The sequence below is a fragment of the Protopterus annectens genome, chromosome 2.part1, assembly GCF_019279795.1.
Source record: "Protopterus annectens isolate FY-2018-M chromosome 2.part1, PAN1.0, whole genome shotgun sequence".
Lineage (NCBI taxonomy): Eukaryota > Metazoa > Chordata > Ceratodontiformes > Protopteridae > Protopterus > Protopterus annectens.
Genome location: NC_056729.1, coordinates 1,466,219,890 through 1,466,232,490, shown reverse-complemented (window position 1 = coordinate 1,466,232,490; position 12,601 = coordinate 1,466,219,890). Strand labels below are relative to the sequence as shown.

At 39.5% G+C, this 12,601-nt stretch overlaps 1 protein-coding gene across 1 annotated transcript in view; it reads left to right on the top strand.

The window, feature by feature from the left end:
* Positions 1-12,601, top strand: part of WDR19 (WD repeat domain 19) — a 3,663,919-nt gene that overhangs the window by 858,820 nt on the left and 2,792,498 nt on the right. Inside the window, exon 12 of the mRNA XM_044062937.1 lies at positions 4,609-4,723. Coding sequence (XP_043918872.1) covers positions 4,609-4,723 — 115 coding nt within the window. The remainder of the gene's footprint in view (positions 1-4,608; positions 4,724-12,601) is intronic.

Below are 12,601 nucleotides of genomic sequence, written 5' to 3'. Positions count from 1 at the left end.
CTTGCTGGATGTATTTTCCACTGCTTTTCAGGTTCCCAGTTCCCAGCCCAGTGTCCTCCAAAAAAATGACAGATTTGATAAAATTCCTGATGGTTGCATGTTTTTTATACATGCCCCTCTGCTGACCCTTCTGCAGTGTCGGTTGCCTCTCATAAGCCCTCCAAACTGTTGCATTTTACAAAAGTTGCTTTCCTCTTACAAGGGCAGCATAACTGTGGAGATGGTAGGTAAGACAGCGTATACTTCTGCTACCCTGGCGTTTAGAGAGGTCAACTATCAGACACACATGACGTGATATGTTTTGGCCCTTTTCTCTCAGGCCTGTGAAGGTATTTCAGATCTTCCTGATTCTGAGGGTAAGGCCTCTGCTCTTCCCTTACTAGGGCCTTCTTCTCAGGTTGCTCGCCATTCCATTAAAAGCAGTTATGATGTAGAATGATGCCTTAACTAGGGCTGCTGCATTTGGTTCTGTTTTGAAGAGGTATTCCTGGCTCAGACTTCAACCTTTGCCTGATGATATCAAAACTAAACTGATGGTTGCTCCTCTGGATAATAAGCATTTGTTTGGCGCTGCTGCAGCTGAGTTGTTTTAAGTCCCTGCAAGAAAAGGGTAAGGTTTTACAAGATTTGAAGCATATTTTTGTTTCACCTGTTCCGAAATTTCAAAAGAATTACCATAACAAGCCTGCTTTTGTTCATAGACAGTCTTGCTCTCCCTCCAAAGGTAAGAAGGGTGGTAGATGGGCTTCTCCTGCTAAGCTATCTGAACTGCTTCTACACAGAAGCCTCCTTTTCCTGACATACCAGGTGCTGTCTGACTGTCCTTTCCCTGCTCTTCCCAGTCACATTCCTCTTTCTCTGAGTGTTTCCCTATCCCTTCTTGTTTAGTTAAAGGTCACCCAAGACTCCTGGGTTCTTTCCGTAATTCATCAGAGGTATTGAAGAAATCTCTTCCCCCTTTGATGGGCATTCCTCAGCCTCCTCAGGAATAACTGCCTTTTTTTCTAGAGGTACTTCAGGACCTGTTAGCTCAGTGATCCATTCAAGAAGTTCCACCTCCTCAGAGGGGGAAGGGTTTTACTACACAATGTTCTGGGTCCCTAGGAAAGAAGGCACCTGGAGACCCATTCTGGATCTCTCAGTTGAACACCTTTTTGAAGGTTCCTTCCTTTCAGATGCTATCCCTTCATACCTTATTTCCTCTTCTACTTTCGCAGGCTTTTCTAGTTTCCCCTGATCTCAGGGATGCTTATCTACATATTCCCATTCATCCCCTTTTCAGGAGGTTTTTACATTTCTCTGTTGCTAGCTGGCATTTAGTTCTCTGCTTTGCCCTTTGGCCACTGTACTCTCCCTAGGGTCTATGGCAAGTGCCTCAATGTTCCAATGCTGGCACCCCTGCCTCCACCCAAGGCTTTAACTCTGATTGCTTTCTTTCAATCATTTCTTCCTCTGGCTTCATTTACAGCCAGGGGGGTTCTGAGGCCTGTGGATGTAATGGCTTCCACCATTCCTATACTTCCTCTGGTCAAGCTCCATATGAGAAAGCTCAAGTAGTTTCTAAAGTCAGTTTGGCTTCAACATTCTCATCCTTTAGATTTTCTAGTCCATCATCTTCCATGCCTCAAGCTGGAACTCAGTGGTAGATCCATCAGTTGTCCCTCAACCCAGGTCTTCCTTTTCAACCTCCAGTCTCTTCTCAGGAAATCTTATCAGATGCCTTGGATGTGACATGGGGGGGGACCTCCTCTTGTTCTCTGAACGTGCAGGACCTTTAGTCTCTTTGACAAAAGAAATTATCACATCAGTGTAAAAGAGATGAGAGCTCGTCTTATGTCTGTCTTTTCAGGCTTTTCACTGTCTTTCCTTTCCAGAACCCCTCAAAATCCTCGCAGAAATGACCACAGTAGTGTGGTATATCAGCAAGTAAGGGGGGACAAAGTCTCATCTCCTGTGCAGATTAGTTCTTCAGGTTTGGAATCTGGCTAGCCAGTATCAGGTGACCGTTTGGGCAGTTTACATTCCCTCAGATCAGAACATAGTGGCAGATTCTCTGAGCAGATCCATAGCACAGTCCCACAAGTGGATGCTTCACAGGGATGTTTTTCTGGACATTATCCACCAGTGGGGTACTCTTCAGGTACATTTATTTGCCACCCCTCTGAACAGACAGTTTCCTCTCTTTTGTGCCAGCGTATCATGTCCTCTGGCTTGGAAGGTGGTTGCCCTTTCTTTTCTTGGAAGGGATGTTTCATTATGCCTTCCCTCTCCTTACTGTCATACCAAAGGTCCTGTTCAAGATGAAACAAGATGCTTCCAGAATCTTGCTGGTGACTCCCATTTGACACAGACAGCATTAGTTCCCACTTCATTTGCATTTAGCTAAGGGCAATCACAGGGCGGACCTACTCACACATGACAAGGGATTTCTCATCCATCCCCACCTGTCCAGTCTGTAGCTGACATTGTGGGTGATAGGGTTTTGATCCCCCTCAGATACTTTTTTTTCTGAGGAAATGTTTCAGGTTGTGCAGGAGGCCAGGAAACCTACTACTAGGAAATCCTATTTGTCCAGATGGAAGATATTTTCTATTTGGTGTCTTTCCTGTAGCCTGGATCCACTTATTTTGGATGTTCCGTTGGTTTTCTCTTATTTGTGTAAATTGCTCAATGCTGGATTGGCATATTCTTCTGTTAAGGCCCACCTGTCAGCTATTTCTGCTTGTCTGCCTCTGACTCCCCCTTTGATCTCTAGATTTGAGGCCAAACAGTTTCCTAAAGGTGTCCTTCACATTAGGACCCCCCCCCCCCAGGAAGCCTTTCCCTTCTTTCAGGGATCTTAATTTTTTTAGATAAATTGACTCAGGCTCCTTTTGAGCATGCTGCTTCAGCTTCCTTGCAACTTTGTTCTTGGAAGACTGTTCTTCTTTAGACCCTTAACTCTGCCAGGTGTGTGTCTGAGCTGCAAGTCCTTATGCATGTTCCTCCTGTTTTAGTTTTTCATAAGGATAAGGTGTCCCTTCATACTAATACTTCTTTTATACCCAAGGTGGTTAATAAGTTGTCTCTTAATCAGTCTATTTGTTTGCCCACTTTTTTACCTCCTTCACAATCTGCTTGTGAGAAGGTTTTGCACACCTTGGATTTGCAGTGACAACTCAGATATTTGGATAAGACTGTTGCTTTTCATAAATCTGAACAGCTTTTTGTTTCTTTTCATCCTAGGTCTTTATATTTGGCTGTTTCCAAGCAAACCATTTTTTCTTGGATATCTAAAGCCATTTATTTTTACTATTCTTTTTGTGGTATGATCCTTCCTTCTTCTGTTAAGGTTCATTCTACCTGGGCTGTGGCTTCTTCTGATCCTTTTTTTCAAGGATTTGGATACTAATTCTAGTCTTGAGGCAGCCAGCTACCTGGAGTTCTGTGCATACCTTTACCAAGCACTATAAGTTGGATGTGACTTGTACAGTGAAAACTAGTTTTGCCAGAGCCATTCTCCATGGCTTTCTTGAGGGCTCTGCTGGCCCTTCCTCCTGCCAATATTCCTTCTGAGCTATTGCACTTTCCCTATTGAAAACTGTACTACAACAGTGATATGGAAGGATATAGTAGAGTTATGTAAAATCTTACCATAATAGTAGATATCCTTCATTTCACTGTTGTAGTATTCACTCCCTCCCTCCTCCCCTTGCCCTTTTGTCTTTCTGGATGTACCTGTTACCTGATTATATCCTACTGGGGCTTTTTGGTTTTGAGGATGGTACATCCAGCCATCATCTTTATGCCCTACGGCATGTGCAGGGAGCATACTTGTGATGTACGGCATACCCATTACAACCTAAAGGTTTTGGTATACCGGTTGGATGTCAGGCTGCCCTAGGCAGGGATCCCAGTTGAAAAGAATACTGCAACAACAAAGAGAAGGACATCTACTTTTATGGTAATATTTTACACAACTGTACTTTCTGCATGTTTTATTGCTTTCTGTATTAGTACACTTTTATATCTGCATTATTTTTGCAGTTTTATGATTATTTTTTTATCCAATAATAGGTTACAGGCTCTGTAATAAAGCTGAAGTTAAATTATTTTTCACTAAGACCAAATTCACTGATCTTTTCAGGTTTCTGAGTAGGATGATGTCAAAATGAAAACGAGTTAGCTATTATTATTTGCAGTTCATAGAATTAAGGGAATTGTATTTTTTTTTATTTGGTATTAAAAAGGTGCACAGTTTTGTCACAGTTGGACATTTTATCTACTTATAATAGTTAATCCCTTAGTCTCTTTTGACTGTGTTCAGTCTTCTGTAAAAGTAAGGCTCTGAGAAGCAGGAGCATTTTTGTAGCTTGTAAATAACATTTGCCACTGTTATGTCACTGCATAGATTAAACTGTAAAGCAGAATCCATGGCTGCAGCTTGATGCACTTTCCCTGCATACTTAGGTCACCTCATTTTCTGAAGGGTACTTTCTTTACTAAGTTTCCAGCAGCTTTATTTTTGACTTAACAGTAAAAATTGATAGAGGAAAAACAATGTTTTTAAAACAATATGACATTCATTACTTGTCTGGCATTTTTTGTAGCTATTTTTTTATCTCCTAGGATTCTCCAATTACAGTTGCAGTGGATGTGGAACCTAACTTCATTGCAGTAGGCCCGTATCACTTAGCTGTGGGAATGAACAATCGTGCATGGTTCTATTTACTTGGAGATAATGGTAATACTTTGTTTTTCTTGTTCATAATGAATTTATTTCATAGAACACATAACTTAAAATACAAAAGAATTTTAATAACTTGTTTCTTTATTAATAGCTCAGGATGTTGCTACTAATACTTACCTCACAAACTCAGATTTATGTGTGGGAGAGTGAGGTGGGTTTTTTTGGAATTATGCAGGCAAAAAACACTGATAAAATATCTGAGTAAACCAGTTCCCAAGTGACCAAGAAATCTTGTTATACTATCATTATGCCAGCACATGTCCAATGCTCCCTTTTGATTGCATGCAGTGATATATCAATGGCATTGTTGTGAGCCCCTATATGGTCACTGATTCACATTGGCTACCCCTGTGGTCTTCAGTTCAATAAATTAATAATAATTTCATAGGTATGTAAGTACTAAGTAATCAGTCTGCAGATCATTACAAGTCTAGGTAATAACCCATATTCATATGTTCCCTCCAGCCTCATGTAGAGCATTACAAAATAAAACAGTAAAAAAATCTAAGGCCTGTCCAGTTATCTAGGTTTACCTTGAAGGTGCAAGGTTGTTAGTTTGCCTGACATGCAGTGGAAGTTTATTCTGGAGGTAGGGAATACTTTGAGATATGAATATGAATCTATCACACTGACAGGTCTTACTTATCTGTCAATGAAGATAATATTCCTTTAAGTAGGTATTTAATAAACCATTTGTTCTGTGAAGGAATAGGTCAACAAAGGCTGGATCCTTCGTGGCTCAAAAGACTAGACACAAGTCCCCATGGAGGAGTCTGAAAGAAACTTGAGTACAGAGAGAGGACTGCCAGTCTGCACTGTTAATTAAGATTGTTCATGCCACTGATCTTTTTAGTTAGGATCCGCTGGCTGAAGTCTCACAAGTTGAATGATGTTTTTAGACAAGTGCATTCCAAAGGAGGCATTATTTTATTTTAATTTATTTTATTGTATTTTATTTTCTGTGTATTTGTTTGTATGTATGTCTGTATTTGTTAACTAGGGTAGAGAATTGATCCACACTGATATTTTTCATACTCAACCCTGGGGCAATGTTTGGTTAAGTGACTTGCTCAGGATCACTCAGCAGGTAAATGGAAGTGGAAGGAATCGAACACTACTTAGTAATAATAATAATAATAATGTGTCTGATGAGAGACATATAAATGAGAATTAAGACTTATTTGGCTCTAGAGCAGGTACTTTTGGAAGTCAGATGAGTCAGATAGATGGCTTACTAAACTATTAGAGACATGACAGTCTTATGGCAATGTCTGATCTGAGTTGTTTGCACCTGTATGGCACGGCAAAATGTTTTGTGTACCAAAAGTAAGTATGCTACATTTGCAGACATTTAAATTGAGGTCATTATCCTTGCACCTGTTGTTAACATGGTCTAACGTGTTTTAGCAATTGTGAATCTGTGAATGAGTAACAGCTCCCAATTTAGAGTCATCTGCAAATTTTGGTAACCATAGGCCAAAAGTGTTGGCCGTAAGGTCCAAGAAGTAGATAACAAATAGGAGGAGGTTCAACACAGATTCCTGTAGTTTTCTGCTAGTAACTTGTTTTTGCTTTCAGTCCTGGCATCTGCAACTTTAGCCACATGGATTCTGTCACACAACCAGTTTGCTGTCCTGCATACAACATAAGGGCATGTATTTATATTATATATTGAAATCCAAAAGCGAGCCACGGAGACCTTGTACCAGCAACAACAAAAGTATAGTCTTAACGAATTTTATTTTTCAAACGTTTTCGCCACACAAAGGTGCAGCTTCCTCAGAGAAAACAAATTAACAATGAGGTAAAAATGCACGCCCCTTTTATACAGGTCAAAAAGGGAAATGACAACATAGTAAGCAAAACTCATTGTGAACTTAAAAAGAAAATGTAAAACTTCACAAAATCAACATATTCAACAAAGGGAATATACAAACCCTAATTCATGTTGATAATATCCATTTAGAAATGGGAAATGTTACCCGAGGGGATAAACATAAAATTGTAATAAATGTTTAAGAATAAAATAAAATAAAAATGGAAAGGTACAACATGAAAAACAGTCTAATAGTGAAAAATAAAAATAAAAGATAAGAAAATAAAAAATAAGTAATACTGAGCAACAGTGAATTAAAACTGGGTGAAAAATGCTTGTCACCCATTATAAATAAAAAGCGTGGTAGACGCCTATATAACATGTAGCTGTATATTTAGCAGCCACCTATTGCTACTGGGACCCAAACTGTAACATGCCAAAGATGGTGCCTAAATCAAACCACACCACATGAAGGCAAGGGAGAAAAGCAGGGAAAAACATTGGAAGAAACATATGTATGCATAAATTGGAAAATAAACCAGCAATGGAAGGTACTACCTTAGGTAACTCCTCAACTTGAGAACTGCTGAGATGTTGCAATTTTCATTTAAACCCGGGTAGCAAAATGCGTCTAAACGCAATTGCCACTCCAGTTCACGTACTTCTAAAAGAAGAGTTATAGGGCCTCCCCGAATGTTATTGGTCACTTGATCAATGGCCATAAACGAGAAGGAGTGCCCAGGATGGTTGTCAATGTGTTTAGCCAAGGCATTAACATCGGAATTCTTCTTAATTGCATACATATGCTCATAAACACGGTCCCTAAGTCTGCGGTCAGTCTTCCCCAGATAGAATGAGGGACAGCAATCACAGAGGGCCAAGTATACAACTGATCTACTTTCGCAGTTAAGTGGGGCTTGAATTGAATACTTCCTGTCCCTTATAGTGTAGGTCTGTCCTACCTTCATTTTGTGGCACCAGTTGCAGAAACCGCATGGATACATACCCGTGCGTTTGTTGAAAGTTTTTTTGGTTAGGTCCCTCTGTAATAATTCCTTAAGGTTATTGTTTCTCTTAAAGACAAAGTTAGGGAAGAGGCCTAATTTCTCGGAGAAGCCTGGGCTCCCCAAAATAAATTGCCAGTTTTTCTTAATGAGTGCAATAGTAGTCTGAGTATTGAGACTAAAAGTATGGACGTAACTGATGGCAAAGTCGCGTCCATGGTTGATCAGAGGGGTGTCATTAGGAGAGGGGATACCCTCAATCAGTGACTGTGAAATGTTGTTGGTACTAAGGTCGAGTAATGTATGGCTTTGTAGGATTGGTTTATAAACCCCATTTGTCCTTTTAGCTGTAATTTCTAACCTAATCTCATCAATGAGGTGTCTTGGGTAACCCCTATTAAGGAACATGTTACACAATAGTGTGCATTCGTTCTGGAAGGTGTCAAAGTCACTGCACATTCTAACAGCCCTGACCATTTGGCCCTTCACAATAGATTTCTTTTGTTTGAAGGGATGGTGGCTTGTGAAGTGCAGAAACGAATTACAGTATGTTGGCTTTCTGTATACACAAGATGTGTAGGTGTTCCCTTCCTTTCTCAACTTTACGTCGAGGTAGTCAATTTCTAAAGATGAAAATTTTGAAGTGAATTTCAAAAAATCAGTCGTGCCATTTAAAAACTGTACAAAGTCTATGGCTTCTATGTCACTACCGTGAAAAAGGATGAAGATATCGTCAAGGTATCGTGTGTAAAATTTCACTGCCTGCATCCTTTCACTAGCTGAGAAAAGAAAGTTCTTTTCCCAAAAACCCATGAAAAAGTTGGCGACAGAAGCCCCACAAGGGGAGCCCATCGCCACACCTTTTTTCTGTAAGAAGTACTCCTTGTCAAATAGGAAGTAGTTGGATGATAGGACTATATCCAAGACCTCTGTGACTAGGTCAATTTCAATTTGTGGTGCTCCACAGTCTAAAAGTAAGAGTGAAATCCATTCCACAGCCTCTTGGTGTGGGATGGAGGTGTATAAGTCAACAACGTCGATGGTGAGAAAGTTGTTCTCATCATCGAACGGAATGGTGTTGAAGTTGTCTAGGAAAGACCAGGAATCTTTACATACACCCCGGAGTTCCTTCAGATATTTAGACAGGATAGTATCCACCAATTTGGCACTGGGATATGTCATAGATGATCTACCATCAACCAGTGCACGCATAGGAGGGTTGTTGACATCCTTATGGACCTTGGGGATGCCAAACATGACTGGAATTTTTGGCAGTGAGATGTCGATGAAATTGTAAGTTTCAAGATCAATCTTCCCCTGTAAGAACAAGTCTCGGAAAAGACCCCTCATCAAGTTATGGGTGCGGTGTATTTCATTAAGGGAGGCTGGAGAGTAGGCAGGTGTATTGAGGACATCAAGCATTTTTTCAGTGTACATTAAGTTGTCCATAATTACAAGTCCACCTCCTTTGTCCGGTTTGACTACTCGGACTGGGTAGTGACATAATTCATCTAAAAGAGAAACCTGTTCTTTGGTGATGTTATACCGAGAGGTTTCGGTGTAGTTGTTGCATGCCTTAAAGGAATGTCTGATGTCTGCTTCACAGACCCTTTCAAAAAGCTGAAGAGAGGGATGGATGGGGGGGTTATACACACTCGGTAATTTGAGAGAGTCGTGTGGCAAGGCAACTTCGTTACTGAACAGTAACTTGAAGTTTAACTTTCGAACGAAGCATTTTAACTCAATGAGTTCCTTAGAGATGTCACCCATTTTACTAGGGACGAAGGTGTAGCCAAGGGCAAGTAATTCAACAAGTTCTTCCCTCAGTTCAAAGTCCGTGAAGTTGTAAATGGTGAAATCACCTTTACGATTAAATATGATTCTTGGACCTTGGTGTGAATGACAGGGGTTAGGGTCAGCGGTAATGACAGGAAAAGAAGGGTCTACTATTGTATGTGGTAGATGCGGGGACAAACAGTCAGGAACTGAAAGACCAGGGGAAATTTCTTCCCTTTCTATCTCTTGTTGTGAGATTGTCGATGATTGCGGTTGCCTAAAAAATTATTATTGTTTTTATTAGTGTTAGTCCTGTTTGTGTTAGTACTGTTGGTGCCTTGATTACCCTTCTTAAATCCTTTAATCCTGTCACTGCGTCTAGGGCCTACTTCGTCTACCCCTACCTCGTCTTCAAGAAAATGAGGACTGGCTGAGCCAGGGTTAGGTGGGGGGTTAGATTGTTCCTGGTGGGTATTGATAATGGTGTTATGAGGTTCAGGGACCTGTAATTTAGGATATGCAACGTTGTCCTGATAGGCCAGTCTGTCTCTGACTAATTTTTTGTTCTTGTTAAGCTTTAGTTTAACAAGAAGTGTGTTAATACTGGAAAGGGTACGGTCATAATCGAACCTGTACCTAACAAAATTCAAGTCTGCTTTAATCTCCTTATCTAAAACATCAATCTCCTTAAAAAGGACACAAACATGCTGGTTATAATGTTTCACAATTAACTGTAACAAGTCTAAACCTTGTTGTTGGAATAAGTCCTTTAAGTCACAAAGGAAATTGTTATTATTGATAAGGCCTGAAGGAGAAAAAGTGCTGCGCAGACCTTTTGGAACCAGTTTCTCACGAATGCACTGGTTAAAATAGCCGATCTCTAGTTGCAGCTTTTTCAGCTTAAGAATTTTACTGTCAAAGATTTTTAATTTATTAGACAGTAACTCGTTGCTAGAAATGCTATCATGCTGTCCTACTGAACTTTCAATAGGTTTAGAAAAGACAAAATTGTCCGTATTCGTCATCCATTCAGAGAAAACACGAATGGGACATTCACATTGTCAGTATGGCCTGAAAAAGAACCAGAGTTATCAGCAGCAGCTGTACGTAAGGAAGAAGCTGCAGGCCCAGTAAACCAACCAGAGTTAATTGTGTTGTGGTTAGCTAAACGTTCTCCACTACTGCTAATGCCTGCTCCTAATAAAAGGGCAGGAACACCATTAGGGAAAGTACCTGTAGTTGCTTCCAATCCAGAACCGCTAGTAACGGAGACAGCAGGAGTGGATGTAGGAAGCGGTAGTGCGCTATGTTCATTTGTAGGATGAAGAGGTTGTCCTGCCGGTATTGGAGAACCGGAGCTTGCCTGTGTACTATTAGAGGTTGTAGAGCCTTGGATAAGTGAAGTTGTAGAGGCTATCTGGCGGTTCCTGTTGCCATTGATACCTTCCAGTAGGTCGAAGCGTGCATTAAGCTTGTCGAGCCTTTCCGACAATGAAATCAGCAAGGCAGACACATCCAGAAGTAAGTTAGGTTGCACTTCCTTCACGCTAGAGTTGGAAAAGATGCGAGGGCTGCTGGGACTAACAGGACTCCCCGTGGCCATGTAAGCAAACAAACAGATGCAAAAACCAAAATACTGTTGAAATCCAAAAGCGAGCCACGGAGACCTTGTACCAGCAACAACAAAAGTATAGTCTTAACGAATTTTATTTTTCAAACGTTTTCGCCACACAAAGGTGCAGCTTCCTCAGAGAAAACAAATTAACAATGAGGTAAAAATGCACGCCCCTTTTATACAGGTCAAAAAGGGAAATGACAACATAGTAAGCAAAACTCATTGTGAACTTAAAAAGAAAATGTAAAACTTCACAAAATCAACATATTCAACAAAGGGAATATACAAACCCTAATTCATGTTGATAATATCCATTTAGAAATGGGAAATGTTACCCGAGGGGATAAACATAAAATTGTAATAAATGTTTAAGAATAAAATAAAATAAAAATGGAAAGGTACAACATGAAAAACAGTCTAATAGTGAAAAATAAAAATAAAAGATAAGAAAATAAAAAATAAGTAATACTGAGCAACAGTGAATTAAAACTGGGTGAAAAATGCTTGTCACCCATTATAATGTTTGTCAGTAATGCCTGCATGGGGAATATTATCTTGGCCAGATCCAGATAAGCAATATGTACTGAGTAACCACTATCCACTTCTTTTGTGATTTTTCAAATAAATTAATGAAGATTAAAGAGGAAGGATCTTCTTTAAAAAAAAAAAAAAAAAAAAAAAAAAAAACTTTATTAAATTATCATGTATGACATAGGCCATGTTGCATTTATATAAATGACATTATACAATGATTGGACATTAACATTCAAAAAGTAGCACACTGATTGGTCAGCCCCACCAGTGTGCCCGTTGTTAATCTCATTATATACCAATGGAAAAAGATCTGGTCGACTGGACTTTTTTCCATTAATATATACCATAAACTTTCACTTTTCTTTTACTTAAAAAAAGTAATAATAAACTTAGAAAACTGGAGAGAGAAATGGGCCTGACAAAAATTATGCAAAACTAGAGAAATGTAACCAGTTATCCTTTTATTTTCTCTGTCCTGTTTCTTCTGTACCTTCAGAGCCTCCTGGTATCTTTTTTTTTTAGTTAAAAACAAAAAAAAAAAGCAATGATGCAGGATGTCTGAGGAAAGCGGAAGAACACCATCCTGCTAATTTTTCTGATGTACTGCACATGTGTATGACACTTTCATTCCCATGCTTACGCAGTACATCAGTGCTTTGCGATGGGTACTGTGTATAGGAAGCAACTGAGAAAGGAACATCTTCATTGCTTTTTTTTTTGTTTTTAACTAAAAAAAAAAGATATCAGGAGGCTCTGAAGGTACAGAAGAAACAGGACAGAGAAAATAAAAGGATAACTGGTTACATTTCTCTAGTTTTGCATAAATAGAGATGAGACGTAAATAGTTTTTTTCTTAAATAATGTCATTGTATAATAGCAATAATCGACTCCATGGTGTGTGGTATATTAAAGATTTACCCATGGTTGGCTTTGTTTAATCACTCAGGCTTCATCATCGTGATTACACCACACCAACTGTGGGTAAATTTTCAATATACCACATCCATGTCATCGGTTATTGTTGTAATTAACCATAATGATACAGTCTCAGTTGTAAACATTATCCATTCCAAACTGTGAGATACAACTGTAGCTGCAAACATTATACATCACTTTTAACATAGTCA